The sequence below is a fragment of the Acyrthosiphon pisum genome, chromosome X (assembly GCF_005508785.2).
Source record: "Acyrthosiphon pisum isolate AL4f chromosome X, pea_aphid_22Mar2018_4r6ur, whole genome shotgun sequence".
In the NCBI taxonomy this organism is placed as follows: domain Eukaryota; kingdom Metazoa; phylum Arthropoda; class Insecta; order Hemiptera; family Aphididae; genus Acyrthosiphon; species Acyrthosiphon pisum.
In genome coordinates this window covers 44,142,868-44,167,748 of record NC_042493.1, presented here as the reverse complement: position 1 = coordinate 44,167,748, position 24,881 = coordinate 44,142,868, and the positions used below count along the sequence as shown (strand labels likewise).

Genomic DNA, 24,881 nt, shown 5'->3' with positions numbered 1-24,881 from the left:
CCATTACTGATATCTTCATTTAAAGAAGTTAAAAGTGTCTAATCCGTTCAAACTTTGTAATACTGAATATCGATTAATGAAATGGCTCAGTCAAACCTCTTTCACATAAATAAGTGGTGGAAAATCCAACAAGAAATTTGAAAGCAGAGCTAGACAGTTCTTTTTGTTCCTCTCCAACAATAACGACACGTTCGCGGTAACGATGTAACATTTTATATCCGAGTGTAGACGCACCACGCGCATGACACCTAGCTTAACGTCGTAGTGTTATACTTATATATTCTACTGTCTCCTACTCTACTTGGTATAACGATAGCCACGCTTACTCAATCAATGACGAATGAAATGGTTAGATACGCCATACAGTATCGTTTTAATTTAAAATTCACAAATGTTACCTTAGATTTTAGAATTTTTTTTCTCTAATTTAATTTAAAGGTTTGATGGCCAGATTTGTACCCCTTAAAAAAATTTGGAGTACCCCCAAGGGGTACGCGTATCACAGTTTGAGAAACACTGCTTTAAAAGATGAAGGAATTGTCATCTCTACCCCTGGAAATATTAATGTTAATGTTCATTTTATTTTGGGTCTAGTACTAGGAGATAATTTAGGATTGAATTCTATTTTAGAATTTTCTAGGTCTTTTTCCGCAACTTTTTTTTGTCGATTTTGTAAAGCAAATAAAGAACATACCAAACATATGACCCAAAAAACCCCTTATTAATGAGAAATATTAACAATTATAAGTACGATGTTGCTAAAATGGATGTAACTCAAACAGGAATTCATAAGAACTATTTTCTAAATAGTATTACTTAATTTCATGTTACTCAAAACTACTGTGTTGATATTATGCACGATCCGTTTGAAAGTGTCTGTCACTATGACGTGTGTCATATAATTAAATACTTCACTGAAGTTACTAAATATTTTTCATTAGATACATTAAATTTAAGGAAAAATAATTTTAATTATAGTCCAATAGAAATTGGTAACGTTTCTCCTTCTATAAATTTTAACCATTTAAATAACCATCATCTTAAAATGTCAGCTAGGGAAATTATGACTTTTGTTCACTTTTTTTCATTAATGGTTGGAGACTTGGTACCAGAAAATGATGAAGTATGGGAATTTTTTTAAATTTAACTCAAATTATTGATGCACTTTTATCACATAGTGTATATGAAACAAATTTAATATTTTTAAGAAATCTAATTATTAACCATAATCAGCAATACATTAATTTATTTCATGACTCATTAAAGCCAAAACACTATTTCTTGACTAATTTCCCTACAATTATAAAACAATCTGGGCCTGCAAGACATTATAGGTGTATTCGTTTCGAAGCAAAAGAGCTCAAGTTATATGCCCATGCAACAACATCTCGTAGAAATATAACTCCCACTGTGAAAATGATGAATACGAATTGCCAATCAATTATAATGATAATTCAAATTTATTTGATATCAGACACTATGATTTAAATCCTGAAAGTATATCACTTCATGAAAATTTGGAATATTTAAAAATGGATGAAAATTAATTATCAAAACTAATGACGCAGTTAAAAGAGTGGAATTTGAGCTTTTTATATCAAATTCGTGTTGGTAGGTATTAAGAAAATAAATAATATTGTTTATAATAATTTTAATTTTATTATTATTTTTAAATGCGCTGGTTGATACAGAAGCACTTGAATACATTACACCTTCTCAGTGTGACACTCTATTGACAGGTTTTCCTTTGGGTATTCGAATAAAATTCATTAGAAAGTTGATGAAAACTCCGTCAACTAATAAGGATAGTAAAATAAATGTGTGTACACAGGGGTGGATTTGAGTGGGGGCGACGTGGCGATTACCCCCCCTAGGAATTTTTTTACTTGAATTATAGCGCCGTATGATATAATGAATATTGAAATTTATTAAGAGCTCAATGACATAACCACTTTTACAATAAATTAGTGAATACAAATGTTTAACACTTGAATGGCTTACTCAGAATATTAAATTTAAAATGAACATTCAAAACATGACACGGTCAAGTGGTGTATCTGTCTTGACGTGTCTCCGGTGTTAACGGGTGTTCGTGGCGGTCTGTGACGAGCCCGGGGATGAGGGATGGGTGACACAACACAATTAAATAAAACGAAAACCTATGCACTGGGATATGGTATTTTATTTATAACATTGAATATCAGATGTATTACAAAAAGAAAAAGGTTATTATAAAAAAAGCCACTATCATGCGGCGATCTGGTGCTTTCATGCGAGCAAGTGATGTGCGCGTAACCGACAACCGTAACTGGTAAAAGACAGGCAGGACATGAAAAAAAAAAGGTATGTCAGCAATATGTTTGATACGCACAAAATGGCGGTCGGTTTCAGTGACTTAGACTCCCAACTAATTATTTATCTATTTAACGCCAATCGGAAATTCAAGAGACACAATACAAGTTATATACAGAAAAATTATGGTAATAATAGTGATAAAGTAATCTTATAGAAAAAACAAAGGTGAAACATAATAATTTATAGTGCAATCTAACCAAATATTTAGTACAATTATAAGCATTACATTACAGGTAATACAACTAAAAACTAACCAACTTAAGTTAATTTATAAATTCAAAATATCATGTTCTATAAGTTATTGAGTAGGCAAAGCATTCTATGCAAAAGGTGGTTACAAGAGTAGTTGAAACGGTGAGAGGGGGCAAGGTAAAGAGAGTGATTTCTTGTGTAATGTACGGGAACGCGGAAAGAGATAGAAGAGAGACGGTCAGGGGCATCTACTGCGCCATTAAGAAGAGAGGTGATAAGTCAGTCTCTACACGGTAAGAAGCAAGAATAGGGGTATTCAAAGAAGATCTAATGGATGAATAGCCATGGGGCGGGTGAACAATATTGAGCAGAAAAAGCAGCGTATGAGAAGAATCGGTTTTGAACTCGCTCCAAACGTAATTGGTCTTTAGCCAAGTATGGATGCCATACAACAATTACATATTTCAAAATAGAGCGGAAAAGAGAGAAATAGAGGGAACGAAGACAAGTAGAGGACGTGAAAAGGCTAGTGTTGCGCTTTATGAAACCCAGGACTTTTAAGGCTCTACCAACTGTTATATTAATATGCTGTTCGAAAGAAAAAGATGGAGATAGGTAGATCCCAAGGTCTTTGACAGAAGAAACACGTCCGAGAGGGGAGCCATTGAGGGAATAAGGGAAGATAATAGGTATACGCTTTCTATGAAATGTCATACTATGGCACTTATTAAGATTGAGCGTAAGGCCTATATGCTGAGTCCAGAGACAAAAGGAGTCGAGATCTGACTGAAGTTGACGGCAGTCGGAGATAGAAGTAACTTTAGAATAAATTTTAATGTCATCCGCAAATAGAAGGACTTTGGAGAATGAAAGGTAACTGTTTATTGAGTTAATGAAAATTATGAACAAAAGAGGACTAAGATATCCTCCTTGGGGGACTCCAGAAGGAGTTATAGACAGGTCAGAGGTAGCACCATGGATTTTCACAAATTGCATTATTGGACTAAGATAAAATTGGAGCCATGAAAGTAAAGGATTCCCAATACCGAGTGATTTTAGTTCGGAGATAAGATGGCTATGGATAACCGATTCAAAAACTTTACTAAAGTCAGTGAACACGGCATCAACTTGACAATCAGACTCAAAGCTTTCAAGAATATACGACGTGAGAGCTAGCGGGTACAAGTGGTTGTAGATTTCCCGGGACGAAAACCATGCTGATCAACCACTAATATATGGTTAAGACTTCTTTTGATATTAGTGTATACAATGAAATGTGGGGGAGGATGGAAATAGGCCTGTAGTTAGAAACAAGTGAGGGATAATTTCTACATAATGATCTAATTGGAACACTTCCAGTAATTACAGTCGTTATAACAATAACAATGTCGCAATTAGAAGTTTAATGTAGGTACTTACTATTTTTAAATAAAATTAACATTAACATTTGCTTCACCAAAATATGATTTTTAGGGGTAAATTAAAAAAACAAATTTGTTAGTATGGTATCTGTAGGAATGAAGACATCCTCTAGGACATTTGGAAATATTTGTCATTAGCATTAATTTTATACCTATTAATTATGCTTAAATAGTTGAATGTATTAAGTAGGTACACATATATTTCCATTTGCCCCATGTTACATGTGGCTAAGGGGCAATTGAGAATTTTTTTATTTTTTTTAGGTAGGATATAATATATTATCATCACCCATCGATGAGAAATTAATGTCACTTACAATTTCCATATTTTCACTCACCCCACTTGACCCTAGCACTTAACTCAGTTAAAAATCATGGAGAATTTTACATTTCAAAAAAGGTAATTTGGATTTTGGGTGCAATTTACGCTCTAGTACATTATTAACTATATGAGAGATAGAGCTTTCATACGTTACAAATTAACAGCAACAGCTATCCGTCAGTTATACGTTATAAATATAAATACAATTTATTACAATTTATTATTATTTAAAATTTATCATATTTTGAAATACGATGAAAAAACTAAATTATAGCTAACTATAATTTCTGGTTTTTAACTTATAGATAATAGTGTGATCAGATAATTATTTAATAAAAATAAATGGTGATAATGTTACCTATACTTGATAAATGAAGTTGTAAAATTGTATAAATATGTTTCACAATTTCATTTGTAACCAAACCTGAGTCCTAACCTACATTGAACATTAAACAATTATACCTGTAGGTAGTAGGTACCTAACTTTTGAAAAGAAGGCCGTTCATTAAATTCGTATATATTTTAGTACCTATATGTACCTACTTATTTATTTTTCGTATATTATATGGATAACATTGAATTGAGTCCCGCAAATACTTTTGGGTTATCGGAGTTGAGTCCGACCAATATTTTTAGGTTGTTCGAGTTGAGTCCCTTCAGCCTATTAGCGTTACCCAGGAGACACCACGTGGAGGTTGGCTGAGTAGTCTCCCAAAAAATGTGTGTGATTGTATTTTTTAATCATAATAATAATAAGTATAGAGTTAATTAATTAAAAAATATTAAAAATAATAATTATTATGTATGATTGCATAGGTACACTGTTTTTTTTAATCATATAATAAATAATAATAAGTCAATTAAAAATAATAATATTTATGTGTAATGTAATAATGTTTATAATTAAATAGTTGCTGGTAAAAATTTAAATGATACAGATTTTAAAAAGTCAAATCTGCCAATTTGCATATTTAAGTATTTGTTTGTCTGCTCTCGTAAAAAATTTTCTTTTTCTAATGTTTTTTTACATGGTCTTTTTGCTTTGCTTCTTAGTTTTATATATGTATCGGACTGTATTCCCAGAAGAGTGTCCACAAGAATAAAAATATTTGGATGTCCCGAATGAAAAAAGGCATTTAATTTTGCATGAAAACTTTCACAACTGTTAGTGGTCCGATTAGTGGTTGCTGAAAAATCACTCCAAACTTTGGGGGGAAACTGTGCAACATCATTGTCAACGTAGTTATTTAAAATGTAATCTGTAAAACTATCAATTTTTTCGTCATCACATGGTTTTATTGCCATCAAATCTTCCGTGAAACATTGGACTACGTCATTTTCATTTAAAAATGGCAATCCAAAAAAATACTTGAGATATCTACTTTTCTCAGAATCAGACTTGTATTCTTTAGACAGACCTAACTTCTGAATTGTACGCCACCAACTTTGACCCAATTGGAATTTAATTCTAACATCGGTCCAGACTTCTTTAATTGCATTATGGATTCCAATTTCGAAATCTACATAAATTTCTGAAGGGCTAAATGTTAAACTTAGCGATGTACAATAGTTAATAATATGTTGAAATGCTTTTACATAAATATTCGACTCTTTCGTGGGCAACAACAAAAACACAAGATGAACATATGAATCTTTATAGTAACCATGAATCGTAAAAATTTGGGTAAAGTATTTAGGACAGCTCTTAAACGTCCCGTCAATATATACCGGGGTGGGCAAAAGTCACGCAACGTCATCGCGAAAGGTCATTATGCTATCTTTATGACTACTACACGGCGTGTAACTAAAATAGACTTGCGATAATCAGGTAATTAAAAGTCAACATCATTAGGAAGACGTCCACATGTTCTGTAGTACGTAACCAGTACGCAATCACGAGCACTAGCAATGGTTTTACGTTCGAAATATTCGCTCGAAGAACGCATCTTTCTTGTATCAGCATATTACCGATATGATGCTGATTATAATACAATTTTTACAGAGTTTGAGGTGAAATTCCCAAATAGCTCTGTCCCGCGACGCGAAACAGTGTACCGACTGATCAAACAATTTGAAAAACATGGCTCAGTCGTTGATGCCCCACGTTCTGGCCGTCCTCGAACAGCAGCAACAAATGAAAACATGATGTACGTTGCGCAGTCGTATGTCGAGAATCCAGCACAATCTACTGTACGTGTGTCTGCAGATTTAGGGATATCAAGGCGTTCGACAGCACGAATGATGAAAAACCTTTGTTTGAAGGTGTACCACCCACATTTACTGCAGGCGTTAAATGAAGATGATCCGGACCGTCGCCTCGAATTTTGCGTGTGGTATGTGATACGCACTGAAGCTGATCCAGAATTTTTTCGTACTGTGCTTTGGAGCGACGAAGCTATTTTTAAACTAAACGGGCGTATAAACCGACATAATTGCGTTTACTAGGCGTTTGAGAACCCGAATTTAGTTCTACAACAAGAACTAAATGTCCCGGGAATCATGGTTTGGGCTGGAATTTGCGAATTTACAAATTTACAAATCGGTTGCGTGACTTTTGCTCACCCCGGTATATTTTTTACATCACACAAAACATCTAAATTAATTTTTGTTGAAAATCCTATTATCGAATTTTCGAAATCATTCAAAAACATAAAGTTCTCGTCATTATTTGTTATAATATTCATTGATTTTAATGCATTTTGAGTCTCATGGGTACTTTTAGGTAATTTTGGATGAAGCAGCGAACGAGCATGGTGAATGTTTTGTTTGATTAAAATAACGTCGTTTGTCGTGAGAGTTGAAATGTCACCATTTTTAAACTCATTATGTAAAATCTTCGATGGCCGGACAGAAATATCATCCACAGCTTTCCTTTTAACAGCGTTGCTGATTTTCTGTCTACTAAGTACATTTTCGTCACACTTATCATGTTTGTGTTCATTGAAGATTTCTGACATAACATTATCAGAGGTTAATTTAAAAAAACACTTACACGAGTTTTTACAACATGTCCACCGTTGAACCTTGCCTTGCAACATTTTATGAAATCGAAACTTAAAACCTTTAACAATTTTTAATGTTTTTTGTTTTTCACTTAACATAACACTCCATTTTTCACTCGTTATAATTTGATAATTATTGTGTAAGTATTAACTAATAAATTGTGTGTTCACGAAGTATTCGGCACGACTGATTGATTTTGAACGAGTAACTTTATACCACCGTTGATGAATATCCGTTATCGTTACGTATCCGGTATAATATGATGTGCAAGGTTCAAGGTCACCGGCTTAACAAGTAGTTATGACATTTTATCTATACGGACTCAATTCAAAGATATTAAGATAATACCCTGGACTCAATTCAAACACATAAAAGTAGCATGGACTCAATTCGATATCACCGTATTATATTTTGACACGCGAACCGTTTCTTATAGGTAGATGGAGTGAGGACGTGAGCAAAAGTTTATAACTCATATTTTTAGAAAATTTGTACATATATTAATTTTAATTTTTTAATTTATTGATATCTACCTAAATATAGGTATACAAATTAAAATTTCGAACACTACTTTTTATCAAGTTTTTTCGTTCAGTGGCGTAGTGAGGAACTTGGTGGTTATAAGAGACAGGAGACAGAGCCCCTCTTTAACCCAGAAATTAAATTATGCCTGTTCCTCTCCCCCCAACTTGGAGATACTTTAGGGGCCCCTGCCTAAATATGCCCCGGGTTTCGTTATAACTTATCATATAGAGGTACCTACTCATACTGTTGTTATATACCTGGTACCTATGTAACAAAAAAAGGCTGTTATTTTTTAATATAATAGGTACCTACTCGAATATCAATATTTATAGGCGATAGCCGATAGGTAGTTAATATCTACTATTATGTATTAGGTACATAAATTTGAACTTACATACTGTCACAGGACACAGACTTGGGTAGCATTCCGAATGCAGTATTCGGAATACTTTTCAATTACTTGAATACTTACTGAAAGTATTCAATACGGTATTTTGATTACTTTTTACAAGTATTCTAAATGCAGTAGGGGAGACCTGGGCTAGTTGGGTACCGGGGTAAGTTAACCAAGTAGATTTTTAAAATCGAGGTTTTAAGTTAGACACACTGCATCAATAGCATTGTATTATGACCACGATTAAAGATATACAGGTTGGGAATCGAGCTAAGATAAAATTAAGCACAAACCTTCCAAAAAAAATCAGCTGTTCCAACTGATCATTAGCGCTCGGTCACTTCCCAGTGTCAACAATTATTACTAATTTGTTACAAATAATGAAATAAATAAAATTCGCGGGGTAACATCAATGATAATATAGTATAAAATAATTCCAATAGTATCGTTAGTGATTAGTTGGAACAGCTCATTTGTTCCGAAGATTTGGGCTTCAAGATATGCAATTGTAAACATGGGCTGATTCCCAGCCTGTATAATCGTGATTATGACCATCGTAGTTTATCATAGTACAAATCGTAGTGATTATATAATTATTCCTTAATCTTGTAATCAATAAAATATTGTTATCAACTGTCGTTTTTTTAGCTTGTTTTTAGCTTGTTAAATTGTATTTTTTTAAACATTTTCTGCAGATTAAAACGACTATAAAAGGTATGTAGAACACGATTCAGGCATTGTTTAATCATAGTATTATCATAGTATTAGGTTAGGTCATAGTATTAGGGTAGAGTTGATAATTAAAAAAATTACTATTTCATTTAGGTAGTTGGCATTTTATTTTTTATGACACTTTTTAGGTCTTAGATCTATTCGAGTAGTTTCAACAACACACAGCCAACTAGTAATATAAAATAAATTATGCAGGGAAAATGTCATGGAAACTTGATTCCAATAATCAAATCATAATACATTATGTTAATTAAAATTTGTATGGTGTAATTGCATTTTATGGTCCAGAAAGAGGTGATTTAAGGCAAACGGATGTGCATTATGTTGCATATTGATTAAGGTCCAATCAGCAGTGAGAGTTTTATGATGATACAAAAGACCAAGTATCATTCAATACCTCATTTATCCATGATGTTCATAATTGTTTCAAAAGTATAAAAAAATGATTTGGGGCTAGTTGGCCTTCTAAAACTGGGTTAGGTTAGGTTAGGTTAGGTTAGGTTAGGTTAACCTAACGGCATCCTACGCCTACCGGTGCACAGAGATGCAAAACTTATAGCCTTCGCCGACGATGTGGCTATAGTAGCTGTAGCCCATAACGCAGAGCTTATGGAGCAACTGGTTAATCCAATCCTCTCGGACGTTGCCAGATGGATGTCCGACAACGGACTAAGACTTGCCCCTGAGAAGTCGGAGTGCGTCATCATTACCGGGAAGCACAATTTCGCCGTACCGCAGCTGAGTGTACAGGGGTTCCAAGTGCCAACGAGACGAGCCATCAGGTACCTGGGCGTACAATTGGATACCAGACTGTCGTTCGTTGAACACACTAATACAGTAGCTGCGGGAGCTAGAAGAGCGGCGGCCGCGATTGGGAGGCTGATGCCCAACGTGGGAGGGCCCTCGCAGGCCAAACGCAGGTTACTCATGAGTGTGGTGCATAGTCGACTGCTCTATGGCGCCCAGATATGGGCTGATACCGTCCGCGACGTGAAGAAAGCGGAAAACTCACTCCTGATGGCCCAGAGGGTCGCAGCTCTGAGAATAGCCAGGTGTTACCGTACGGTCTCTGACATGGCGGCGCTAGTACTCGCCAGGACGCCACCTGCATCCCTTCTGGCGCTGGAGAGGAAGAGAGTCGGCGAATCGAGGAAGACCGGTGTCCTCGTAGCCAAACCAGTTGTGAGAGAGGAGACAATTAGGCAATGGCAAGTGCACTGGGACTCCACCAAAAAGGCAGCGTGGACTAAACGTTTGATCCCGGATCTACAAAGATGGTGGCACCATGGTCCGAGGCAAGTGAGTTTTCACATGTCGCAGGCACTCTCCGGCCATGGTTGCTTTCAGAAGTATCTGTGGAAAAGGGCAAGGGCTACGAGTCCGTCTTGTGTTCACTGTCAAGCCGCCCTCGACGATGCGGAGCACACGATATTCCTATGCCCCTTCTGGAACGACAACTGAGCGGAACTGGCGCGCGCTCTCAACAGGAATCCCTGTCCTGAAGATGTCATGGACCTTCTATGCGACATGAAATGGGAAGACCTGCCCCCGGATCCGGCGCAGCGGCAAAGAATATTGGCGTCCTGCTCAAGAAGATCGGAGCTGTTCAAAGGCATGGTAGAGTCAATAATGGGGCGGAAGGAAGAGCTAGAAAGGACTAGGCAACGAGGAGACGACAACGTGCAGTAGAATATAATTATAATTAGTTAAGTTATATTAATGTATGCCGAAGGCAACCATCAGGGAGGTTAGAGGCCCCCAATTTAATGTATATATTTAATTGTATAATTTATGTATTTATTGTATTTTTATTGGTAATTGTCAATAAACGATGTAGGCAGGGAGGCAGCAATGGGCAGCCATATTTCCCTCCCTGTCTACGATTCCAAACAGAAAAAAAAAAAAAAAAAAAAAAAAAAAAAAAGTTAGGTTAACCTTCTAAAACTGGGGCATGTTGTCTTGTATGAATTGTTTTAAATAACATAACTAAAAATTTGGATTTGCTTATATAGATGGTTCGAAATTACAAGCGCAAGACTGATAGAGCAAATATATCAGAGGATGTTATGGAGTGTGCAGTTATGAAAATGTTGAATGAAAAGTGTTCTCATAAAAGTGTGTCAGATGATTTTATTATACCTGTTAAAACTTTATCTCGTTACTTTAAAAAATATATTAATGACTCTGAGATTTTTAATAATCCTATTGGATACACAAGATCAAGACAAGTTTTTCACTACACAGCGTAGTGGGCAACTTTGATACCTATATTTCTTAATGTGATATCAAAGTAACCCCATTTTATGAAAAAAAAAATGTAATCATCATGGTACTCTAGTGAATAAAAATATAAAGGTATCAAAGTTACCCCGCGAAATCAAAGTTACCCCATTCTACGGTACTATGATATTTTGAGAGACATAATCCGATTTATGTAAAAAAATCACAAAAATAAAGTGAATCTTTTTAACGAAATGAATGTTAGATACGTTTCAATAGGTACTACAACCACAGAACAACCAGAAGGGAATCCTAAGGCTGATCGAAAAACCGTCCGACATGTCTAGAAATTAAACGTGCTGCCACGTACCAAGAAATTCCCTTTTTTTAAGTTTTCTGTGGTTTGTGGCTACACTGTTAATCTGCAATTCCACTCATAACAACAACAACAGCACATGGCTAACACTCCTGAACCACGGTTATCTACTAAGAGTAGATAACCGTGGTCTGAACGAATAAACAGTGTTGCACGATATAAAGAAAAATAGATAAATTCCCGGTATGTGGCAGCACGCTTAATTTTTAGACATGTCGGACGTGGTTTTATCATCTCCCATAAGAGCCTATGTTAAATGAAATATGATTCCCTTCTGGTTGTTCTGTGCTACAACCTACCTACTTAGACATTTCTAAAATGATTTCGTCAATTAGTATACAATTTAATTCCAGCAATATGTACGCATACGCCATGGTTTATTATATTTTAGGATATAGGTATAGGTAGTTAATATAATTATATTAATCAATACTTACAAAATACTTATGTATGACTATTCACTAGAATTATGGTGACCAGATATTTAAAAAGAAAAAACAGTACATAATAATATAGTATACTAGCTGTCCGGACACGGCGTTGCCCGCGTATTAGTTTGTTTTTTTGCATTTTCGTAGGCCGTGTATTATTGTTATTATGTATTAGACAATTTTTTTTTTATTTGTAGTTTATTAGTGGTTTCGGAGATCATAGCGTATAGTAAACTATTGAGTATGTCAAATTAATATTCATATAATGTCACTAATAATAACCCACAGGATTAAGGATAGAACATAGTCTGCAATGAATGAGTAAATTACAAAGTTGGTTCTTTATTGATATCATAAACAAATATAATTTTATAAATTATATACATTTTAAACTATTTTTAATAATTTAAATTTAACTAAGAACTAATTGGTGCACAATATTTTTGGTTAACCTGTCTTTTGCTAATATAAATATATTTGATGGCTTCCCCCACGTGAACATGCAACATATAGTTGCCCATTGGAAAAACATGTATTTTCCAAGTCCAATCCACAAATGTACATTATTTGTCCTTGAGCCTTGTTTATGGTCATTGCGAAAGCCAAACGAATAGGAAAATTTAAGTATTTTAATTAGTATAGGAGATTCTGATGGTGTCATTGGAATACGTGGCAACTGCACAATTTCTCCTTTAAACTTCCTAATCAAAATAGTTGCTTCAAGTACATTTCCGGTGATCCTTTTGATTACCAAACGTGTACCATCGCATAATTTAGGTGGATACAAATTACACAAAAGAATAACTGGTGAACCAATCTTCAATCGAAGATTGTGTATTGGCATTCCTGGTATTTCCAGACAATTTAAAAATTCAGTGGGAAAATATACTGTTTTGTTTTCATCGACAGCAGTGTAGATTGATTTAAAAGACATAAAATCACCTGGCAATAACTGTTGTATCTGAAAGTTAATTTTGTCAACATCATCATTTTTTGTTGCTAAAATAGCACGTTGACTAAGCCAATTCTGATACAAGTAATTATTCAGTATATCCGGGAAGACACTCTCAGTTAGTTCATTTTTTGTCTGCACTACATTGCAAAAATTGTCTGGCAATTTTATGCATTTTGTATTTTGATGCAGTTCTATTTTACCGTTTCCAATATCCAGCAATTGCTCAGAAAATATGATACACGGGTTAATATGCGTTTGTTTTGCTATCTCGCTCGATCTCGAGCTCTAAATATGTATATATTCTGTTCACGCACCACTGTTGTTCTCAAAATGTTTTGTCACAGACGTTCATCACGCTGCTCTCTAGATTCTTGTGCACGACTCTGTGCTGCCCTTATTCTTTGAGCTGCGTTTCTTGCAACAATTTCTTCAGCCGATTTATGATGTCTTACAACACGTTTGCGTCGTGCCTCATTGCTATACGCATTGTTGAAGTTAGACTTTTCTGGCGGAATTTTACTAAAAACTAATGTGAATAATAAAATGTATACTTACGCGTTTTTAATAAAAAAAAATATCAAACTCTAAAGGCGCCGGAGATTATGTCTGTTTATAGTTTGATTTTTGCAACGACTTAAATGTTCACTATAATTCTATATTGAAATTTATAGAACTAATCATTTTATACGACGTCACTCATGGCAACCATTTAAAAACAAAAATTTCGATCTGAAATCACAAAATTCCCGTTTTAGCACCTACCGGGGTTGCTCCTCTCACGATGAAAACTATCCTATCTTTTAAGTTGGACCAAATTACACACGGTGTAAAAAATTTCATCATGATCGGTCCATTAGTTTCGGAGTTCATTCCGGACAAACATTGTGACACGAGATTTTTATATATAAGATATGTATATAAATACCTAACAATATAACATCAATTTAAACTCATTTATTTATTTTTAAACATAAATATGCATCACAGATTTTTAATCTTACTAAGAGTTAAAAATAAAATATATTTTTTTATACAACTAAAATCATGTGACTTTCATGAAAAACAATACTTTAATTTAGAAAAAGACCGTTCACATGAAGCTGATGATGCTGGTATTGTGCATGCATATTTATATGCTGTGTACAAATTTGGATAGGCAGATATTAAATTATACGAGTTTAATAATTTAATAATATCTAAAGCAGTAATTTTTGGTGCATCCGTGTTACTTTCAGTTTCAGTATCACTGCTAGAATCATGAAGTTTATCGTCTAATTCTGATTTGTTGTATAACTTTTTAATGTTTATACCATTTTTAAGTTCCATAAAGCATTTAGCAAATGTAATGTACTCTATTTTTAATTCATAAATTTCTAAATTTGAAATCCAAGTCTTAAGATAAATAAAACCATCTTCTGGTATAGAACATTCTTAATTTATTGAATTTAGTCGTTCATACGAAAAAAATTATGGATCTGCCAACATTTTTCTAGCCCCTTCAAATCTGGATAATATTGATGATATAATTTGATCCAAAACTGTGTTATATACCTCAATTTTATATCTATTATTTGGACTCAGGAATATTGTCTCATTCCTTTTTTTTCTCCATCCATTACCTTTTTTATTATGTTTCGTTTGTTTGGAAAACATTTCTGTTCTAATCCATTATCTTCAGCAAATTGTCTTGCATTGTTTAATAATTTATCTCCTATATGATCTTCTCTCATGTCAAACGGGATTTTGGCACAGTTGTCTACCATTGTTAGAGCTTGAATAAAATCTATACTTGGCGACTGTAAGTAAAAAGATAATGGGGTTGTATACTCAAATACATTTATCATTAATAGCAAATTAGTTACAAACATAAAAGAAGACATAACTGTTTGTACATTTTTAGCAGTGGCTAGCGGCAGAAGTTTCTCGATCAATTGAAAGAGACAAATCTTTTAATGTCTTTATAACAGCTTTATATTTAGTACAAATAACACCTAATACTTGATGATGTGATGTCCAACGAGTATTTGAGAAGTTTTTAATTTTACAAATCCTTACATTGGGATAATACATTTTCTGAGCTTCTCTAAATAATGCTGTACGTTTTCGAGCTCTCATAAAAGATACCAGTGATTGTAAATTACCAAAAAAAAATCTAGTCACAGTATTTTTATCACACGTATCAACTACAACAAGATTAGGTACGTGTGCAAAGCACCAATCATATATTGCTCTCGCCACTCGAATTTTTTTCTTGGACCAATGTCTTAACACCAGAATACCAACCTTGCATACCGTAAAATGGGGTGAATAAGAACGGGCTCAACGGGTTTTCTAAGATTGCGCTCGCAGTTTTTATAGTATCCATATTCTGAAAACTGCTAAAAAAAATCCATACACATGAATATATTTAGAATCAGTTATAACATTTAAGTTCAAAAGTTATTTTTATATGTTTTTTTTCAAAAATGTGTTTTATTCACCTGACAATGAGGTGAATAGGAACACAGGTAAGAAACTATTGATATTCCTTATAAAAAATAAGACTGGTGAATAGGAACTCAATTTATATTTAAAAAAAACGTATGAACATTATATATCATGTACATAGACTAGTTATTTTCGTCACTATTCTCTTTTAATTTAACACTCTTTCCAGGTTGAACATCAAGTCGCCGACAGTTTTTTCTTGTCTTTTGTAAATTATTGGAAGGGTATCGCATTTCTCTAAGAATTGACACTAATAAATCATTAATTATTTCATCGTCAGAATTAGTACAATAACATATTTAAAAAAGAATCCCTATTCATGGGTATAATTCCGCAATTTTTAAACCCTGATTGTATATTTACAATCTGTTTTTCTCTAATTGCGCCCATCAAATTGTTCTTTTGGGACACTTGACTCCTTAATACCAATTCCAAAATTTCATGTTATTAAAATTTAACGCCAAGCTATTTTAAACGGACGAAAAAAAGCGATGTCCAGTGATTGTGTAAAATTAGTTGAATTAGGTGGTAGAAACACAAACTCTACATTATATTTCGGACACATTCTTATTCCTTCTATTGTTAAATGAGTAGATAGGTTGTCGCCTATTAAGATTTTTTCCCCGGCTTATTTTTATCAAATGGTATCTCAATTTTGATAAGCCAATCTTCATTACATGTTGAATCAAACCACCCCGATTTACTACGGTTATATACAGTCGCTACTATCTATAACGACGCCGGTCATAACGACATATGGGGTATAACGACGTTAATTTCAAGTACCCGGCAAAATTCCGTTTATTTTAACATACTATATTATTACTATATTAACATACAATAACTAGTTGTAACGACATGGACGTAACGACAATATCGGCTAATACGACTTAAAAATCGGTCCGCAACACACATTTTAATCGTATATAACGACAGATAGGGTATCTACTATCTTCACATAGTTATTTTGTAATGTAATACTATATTAGCTGCTTTCATACGTTTTTAAAATAGCATTTAAGCTATTAACGAGATAAAAGTCTAATACACATTATATTGCATATAATGAGATATTACCACAAATCTACAAATATTGGTTTGATATTTTAGTTATGTTAGTGCCGTTGTACGTGTTTCATTAAAACGTTAAAATGAATAAGCGAATACATTTTTCTGTCGAAGAAAAAGCGCATATAATTTTTCGTTTGGAGAATAATAAAAAAAACAGTAATATTGCGACTGAATTTGGTGTAAGCCATTCTACGATATCTACAATATGGAAAAATCGTGATAAATTAAAATGATAATTCGAGTGCGAAAGATATAACGTTAAAAAAATCCGTGGTAGTGATCATGAAGATATTGATAATGCTTTATTAAAATGGTTTAAAACACAACGAAGTTTCAATATACCGATTAATGGACCGATTCTACAAGAGAAAGCAAACTTTTGGGTAAAGATTTTTCATGTTCTTCATCGTGGATTCAGCGGTTTCGGGTAAGACACAATATTACTTTTTCTAAAGTTAATGGAGAATCTGCCAGTGTAAACATTGAAGAAACAACCAAATGGATGGAGATGGTTTGGCCAAAATTGCGCGAGGGATATGATGATGCTGAAATTTATAATTGTGATGAGACAGGATTATTTTTTAAAATGCTACCTGACAAAACTTTTAAATTTAAAGGCGAGACTTGTTCTGGAGGAATAATGTCTAAAGAGAGGTTAACTGTACTTGTGTGTGCTAATATGACCGGAACATCAAAAAAGAAACTTTTTGTGAAAGGAAAATCGAAAACACCACGTTGTTTTAAAAATGTTAAATCTTTATGAAGCAAATAAACGTGCATGGATGACATCTGAATTGTGGGATAGATTCTTACGAAAATGGGATAATGAACTAAAAAAAAAGAGAGAAAAGATTTTACTATTAATAGATAACTGTCCATCGCATACCAAGTTAAATGAATTGCATTGTATTAAGCTAGTTTTTTTACCCCAAAACTGCACATCAGTATTACAACCAATGGACCAGGGGATCATAAAATATCTCAAAACAAAATTTAGAAAATTGTTAGTTCTCAAAATGATTGATAATTTTGAACACAAAAAAGAAACCAAATTAAATTTCTTGGATGCTATTTTGTTGTTAACTCAATCGTGGAATGAAATAACAGTAGAAACTATACAAAATTGTTTTTCTCATGCGGGATTTCTCTCTACAGTACAAAGTACTTCTACTACTTTAAACATTCAAGAAAACAATTTTGACTACCCAAACTTCGAAAGTTTTGTAGATATAGATACTGAGGTAGCTACAACAGGAATATTAAGTGACGAGGACATAGTGAGTACAATATCCAAACCAAATGAAGAAGAAGAAGAAGAAGAAGAAGAGGAAATAACTAATGAAGATAAAGATTATGTAGACGAAGCGTATAAATCACTAGTAAATATTGTTAATTTTTCATTACTAAATAATATTGACTTGAGTCAAAATTTTAATTCATTAAAACTCACGATACAAAATATGCTATTAAATGATAAATCAAAACAGCTAAAAATCACTGACTTCTTAAAATAATTTTGTAAAATAGAAAATGTAAAAAAATATATATAATGTAAACAATATTTTAAATTCTATTATTAAAAAAAAAAAAATTTATAATGTAAGCAATATTTTAAATTCTATTATTAAAAAAAAAAAAAAAAAAAAAAAAATGTATAATGTAAGGAATATTTTAAATTCTAATAAAATAAAATATGGTTATAACAACATCTGGTTATAACGACGTATATTTTACGGTCCCTTGACCGTCGTTATAGATGATACGGACTGTATTATATCGTGATTTCGGAGGACCGCCAACAATTCACGAGTCATACAAACGCAATGCTTTATACACTGTGTACGGTGGGAGGAGTTCTTCATTCCCAGTACAAGCAAACATTATAGAAGTTGATGCTTTGCTCTAGTTCATTTCTCTTTCCGGATATTTACAGCCTCTTTTAGTAATGACTTTTGCTCTTCCAGGATCATCGGGATCAAATTCAAGTTATTATCGTACTTAATAACATTTTTTCTAAGTTTGTTCCTATTCACCTCATTTTACGGTACTGGCTACACCATCATAAACCTATGCACATAAATTATTTACCCGATCTATTTCAAAATGTTGACAAATATCGCATAACAAATTGAATATTCCAAGTCCTTATTAATCAGAAGCTACCTTCAAAGCTACCAATCTTTCTTCAACATCTCCATCTTTATTCAGAAAACCATATGATTAAAGAGAATTGTTCAAGGTTTGCTACATCAATAGTTGTATCTATTATAAATGAATATACTCCAGATGTTTTGTTTTTTTGTAAGATTTGACCGCGAACCATTTAACCCAGGACGTTGAGTATTTTATTTTGACTAACATTTGATGAAAACGTCAACCGATTATTTCCCTTTACATTCCTAATCTACAATAAATGAGACGATAATACAGTGTTTCTGTTGATAATAATTTAATTAATTCTAAGAAATTGCCTAGATTTTTTGATGTTTTACTTTCATCATGTCTTCTCAATGCCATATTTTGTCGTGACAAGTATAACAATGCTTAAATAATATCTTTTAAAATCCCCGGTTTTCAGCAACTTTAGAATTTAAACCTTGAAATGATTGAAGATAAACTCTTTGATTGTTTACATACACTGCCCGTCTTATTTTAGCTTATGGTCAGGAGTGGTTTCATGCTTTTTAGATACATATGCCAAGTGCTTCCAATTCCAATTCCAGATTTAGCTAATTTGTAGCTTTTGCATTCTGTGGTTCCACATAATTTGCATGCTATACAGTATACTCTGTCAGTCGAGGTTGAATATGACACCCAAATCCTTTTAAAAAATTGTCCAGACGCCATTTTTTTTTAAATAATGTCCTTCATGAAATGAACGAGTGTAACCTTGTTCTTTTGTTGATAACTTATAATTTTTTTTTAAATCAAATGGTGCAGGTTCACGAGGTGGTTGCAAAGCTACTTGAGTACATAATTCTGAAGACATAGTAAAATTTGATATGAAAGCTGGATCATTTGGAAATTGAATAGCTAAAAAAAAAATAATAATAATACTAATAATACTGTTATATTACAACGGTTACAAAGTCACACTCAAAAAACGGAGTCGCTGGTCGGGATTGAGGTCAGTGAATAATCAATCATACCTTAATGAATTACTTAATTCTAATTTGCATGTTTCTTTTAATCCAACTTGTAATAAATGTACTAATGCTCACCTATTGTTGGATAATTTTTTAATAGAATTTACTGATTTTATTAAAAAGCATTCTAATTCCAATATTCCTGTAAATAATTTTAAGCCACATATTTATTTAAATAATAATAAAAACATTTTATCTTATAATTTGCAATGTAACTTAGCTAATATTAGCCTTAGTTCTAAGTTTAATATTAAAATTATCTATCAGAATGTTCGTGGACTCCGGAGTAAGTTACATGATGTATTATCTAATTGTCCTATACTTAATTATGACATGTTTATACTAACTGAGACTTGGCTCTCCTCGGATATTGTGGATGCAGAATTAGGTTTTACTGGATTTACAATATTCAGAGCTGATAGTAATGTATATACCAGCACATGTACTAGAGGTAGTGGGGTCTTGATAGCGGTGAGACAGACATTATGTCCCTCTTTAATATGTTGTGCTCTACAGTCAGTCAAACAGCTATTTATTAAATTATCTATATGTAAGAAACATATATTACTAATAGGAGGAGTATATAAACCACCATCAGCCCCAATCGAGATATACACGTCACATGCTGAAACTGTTGATGAATTGTGGCAGTCTTCTGGGTGTAATATGGGAATTATATGTGGTGACTTCCATTTACCAAATGTTAGTTGGCATAATGGTGTTTCGGAACTGTCATTATCGGGTACCGTTAATGATAATGTCAAGGTGATGTATATCGTTTCTTTAACTTCTCTCAAAATAATTCCATTATAAACCAGGTTGGTTCACTCTTAGACCTTGTTTTCACATTTGAAATAGACATAGATGTTGACATAACACCAGACTCATTAGTTATGCCGGATAAGTATCATCCACCATTAAGCATTACATATTCCATGCCCGATGTGCCACCTCAACTGGATGATCAACACTCATTCCGTAATTTTAATTGTGCTGATTTAAACTCGATTACTAATATTATGAATTCCATTAATTGGTAAGGTGAGTTTAACAATCTTGGAATTGAAGCTGCAGCTAGTCGTCTACAAAAAAAATTTAAAAATGCTAATTGAGCAATATGTACCGGTTCATATATTTCGTCGTTCAACTTTCCCCATATGAGTAACACCTAAATTGAAAAATTGAATCTTTGATAAAAAAATTGCACACAAAAAAAATGAAACAGTTCGGTACAATGCACTATTGTCATAAATTTTCATTGTTACGTGCCCAAGTCAAGGTTGGCATATGAATCCTATCTAAGCAGGATAAATACTTCTCTCCAGAGGGACCATCATACATTTTGGTCGTTTATTAATAAACACCAAAATATATCGGGTATCTCAAACGTGATGTATTATGGTGATATTATTGCATCAGATGTAGATATTGCAAATCTATTTGCACTACTTTTCAAATCCGTTTATAAATCACCGTTACCTCCCCCACAATGGAATGCTGAAAATATTTGCATTAAACCATTTACATTTTTACCTTCTAGACTTACTATTGATCTTGATGAGGTAAAAGAAAATGGATTATCCCTGAGAACAACTAAGAGTCGTGGGCCTGATGGTATATCAGCTCAATTTTTATTTAGTATTAGGGCACAGTTAAAATATCGTCTATTGTACTTATTTAACCTCTCATTAGCTGAAGGTATATTTCCATCAATATAGTAAACGAGCCAGGTAACACCTATTTATAAATATAGAAGACCCAGGGTCAGTATTTAATTATCGTCCAATTTCTGGTTTACCTCTAATTGGCAAGCTATTCGAAAAGATTGTCTATAAATGTATTGAACGTAGATTTAAACTAGTTTTATCAACAAATCAACATGCCGGGTTTTATGGCGGTCGTTCCAAAACAACTAGTGCCTTAGAATTCTCCGCGTTTATCAGGGATAGCTTCAAAAACATGAGTCAAGTTGATGTGATATTCACTGATATTTCTAAAGCTTTTGACTCAATAAACCATATAGTGTTAATTGATAAATTGGATAGATTGGGTGTAGGCCAATATCGCCAATATATAAATATGTTATAATGTATATCCATTAATAGGTAATACATTGTAAAAGCTGTATGGTATTTAAAATAAATAAATAAGTCATTTGAGCATAGCATTCGAATGGATACTATGCTCAAATGTAAATAAAAGTAAAAAGTGTTGATACATATTTTTTTTTTAATTTGGTTTTAATACAATAACTCCAGTATATAAAAGAAATTCATGAAATTCTGTAGCTTTCCAATACTCAAGATCATCTAATGATCTTGGTAGGCATGCAAACTCAGATGGTACAAATTTTCTTATATTCAAAAGAGATAGAGAAATTATATCTTTTTTCTCTTCTATAATTCTGATTGGTTTTTTACCTCTTACCTAAAACTCTAGAAGCCATTTCATGACTCCTTGGCAAACACAATGCATATAACCAAGGACTACAGTGGTTGTAATGTCTGAAGGAAGCGCTATCAGAGGACTTAATCCATCCTTATGGTATTCAGTATTGGACTTTGATCGAAATGATTCATTTGTACGTAATGGCGCCACAACATTTAAATATATCAATACGTGTCCCTTATAAGATGCGAGTTTACAATTGTACGACTATTATGATCATATAAGTATATAAATTAATTTTAAAGAAATGGAAAAAATTAAAAATAATTTTCAATTATTACACTAAATTAGTACTTGGTAAATAGTCCAGCCCTTGCACTAATGTGCAGAACAACACAAATTGTGCAGATCAAAATAAAATATGCAATTCTAAAACACTAACTGGTGCAGTACCTGGCTACTGTTATAACTTATAACTATTTATTCTTATAGTTACATACAATTAGTCAATTAGAGGTTCATAAGTATAGCAATTAGCAAATATTCTGTTATTAAAGAGTTAAAATAAAAATATTGTAGTATAAAAATTATTTTTGAACTAGGTATCTGATCTCAAATGTCTTTCTTAAAAATAATATGGTTAAATATGAGTTTTTTATTAAAATTACTGTAAACTATACATATGGCCATAAGGGGTCTAGGAATTACATATTTAACAGAAAATTAATTTACAACTACTTATACACTTAAAAGTTAAAAGTTATTAGAAGAATTAAAAGAATTATATAAATCTAAAAATGATTTAATATAGGTACCTACCGGCTACTTATTTTAAAGTTACTCTGAAGTACTAGGAGCCTACATGTTATTCTTAGTATTGCCAGTTACAGTTGCCACTGCAGAGAGATCATTTTTCAAATTGAAACTTTTTGAGAAATTCTATAGCACAAGATCGTTTGACTAATATAGCTATACTTAATGTTGAACAAATCCGTGCATCTGAATTAAATTTGGAAAAGGTTGTAAATTAATTTGCTAATTTAAAAGCAAGAAAAATGAATCACCGTTCTTAATTTAAATGATTCATGTCACAATGACTTGAACTAAGTTATAAAATTGTATTTCATATTGTTTGTAATATTTTTTTTTTCTTTATAAGTAGGTTTTAAGTACCATATATTATAACATTTGTTGAATTAATGTCTAATATCCAGTAATAAGTATGATCAATTGATATCTTCTAATTATTATTATTTGTATATATTTATGATACATTTTTTATCATTTTTAAATTTGGTAAAGATTTTTTTTATATAATTATATGTTTAAATATAATAGAGGTACAAACAATCTTTATGGTATGCAAAACTTTTTTTAGAACCATATATTATTATAAAACGCTTTCATTAATATTTATATTAAAAAAAAGAACATCAAAAGTGTGTATAGTTATATTTTAATAACAATACACTGGTCACAATTATATTTTTAGGCTTTTATTAAAAAAATCACCATCATTATTTATATTTGTATAAGTAACCTAAAAAAAATATTATATACATAGACCTCAGGGGGCCCCATATATTGACATTGTCCGGGGCCCCAAGAATCCCAGTTGCGGCACTGCTTGTCCAACTGATATTCTTGACAATTTAATTTGCAATACATAAATAATATTGATAATGCTGATGTTTTCTCATTCGATAATGATGACCGTAGTCCGTAAATACTTTTTGACTCTCTTCAAAACAGAAAAGGACCTATCTCCACTTGCATTAGAACATGACAATGATGGCATACAAATAAATAATTTTAAAGCGATTTCAACATTAGGAAAAGTTGTGTTTAATGATGGATTATTATTAAGGTATTTTAACATTCCTTGCATGTTTTTAGTTTCAATGTGAAAATTTGTTATATAATTTTAAAATTGAACGATTTCTTCATAAAATACTGAACGATATATTATATATAAAGCTACATGGCAGTGCGTCACCATTTACGATTTACCATAATACTATTAATATTAGTATATTAGGTATGTTATTATCATGTCAATTATTCAATAACAATACATTTTCCGAAAAATGGTTAAATATACCTAACTCATTCAGTCACCCGCTTCCCGCCACCACCCATAGGTTAACAAAGTAGCCAGTTTAGGCACACACACCAATCCATAAACATAAATTACAATTATTTACAACACATTTTTCATAGATAAAATATTTTATCTTATTATAGATTAGGGCTGGCGGTATTCAAAATGTTGATACCGGTATCCGGTATTTGTTTACTACTGGTATTTACGATATTACCGGTAATTACCGAAAATACAGTACCACGGTAATTACCGACAATAACGAAGTGCGGTAATTACCGGAAATACAGTACATCGGAATACATATCAAATACAGATAATTAAAACCTTCGATAATTCGAAACCTTCGGTAATTCGAAGTAAATACTCGGTTCCTTGAAAACCACGCGGTAATTCGAACAAAAACAATGCATTTAAGTACACTTGGTAATTCGAAATTAAATGTTGGGAAAACTGGCCACTAACACTTGACAATTCGAAGTATCATTCGTTTAATGCTCGGAAATTCGAAGTATATACCCCAAATGTATTTTATCTGTATTCTTATAATCTTTTTATTAATAAATATGTACATACTATACAATCGTGTAGAAATTCAGATTATTACTGTCGATAACTATAGAATATTATTGTAAGAACCTTATCGTTTTATTTCTTAATCGTCTCTAATCGTAATTTAACTCGTCGAGTCGTCGATAGCCGTCAGCCGAATGTAGTTTTATTTTAGTTTCGTTTGGTCAGTTGTAAAGTCAAGTTCATGTG

General features: G+C 32.6%; 1 protein-coding gene across 1 annotated transcript; it reads left to right on the top strand.

Moving 5' to 3' along the window:
* Nucleotides 1-9,553: 9,553 nt before the first annotated feature.
* LOC107882433 lies at nt 9,554-10,405 on the top strand. The gene has a single exon (XM_016800759.1). The coding sequence runs from the start codon at nt 9,554-9,556 to the stop codon at nt 10,403-10,405; it is 852 nt and encodes a 283-aa protein (XP_016656248.1).
* Nucleotides 10,406-24,881: the final 14,476 nt, after the last annotated feature.

Bases quoted from the DNA above. Each gene is read 5' to 3' on its own strand.
- LOC107882433 (XM_016800759.1), top strand. From the start codon at position 9,554: ATGGAGCAACTGGTTAATCCAATCCTCTCGGACGTTGCCAGATGGATG.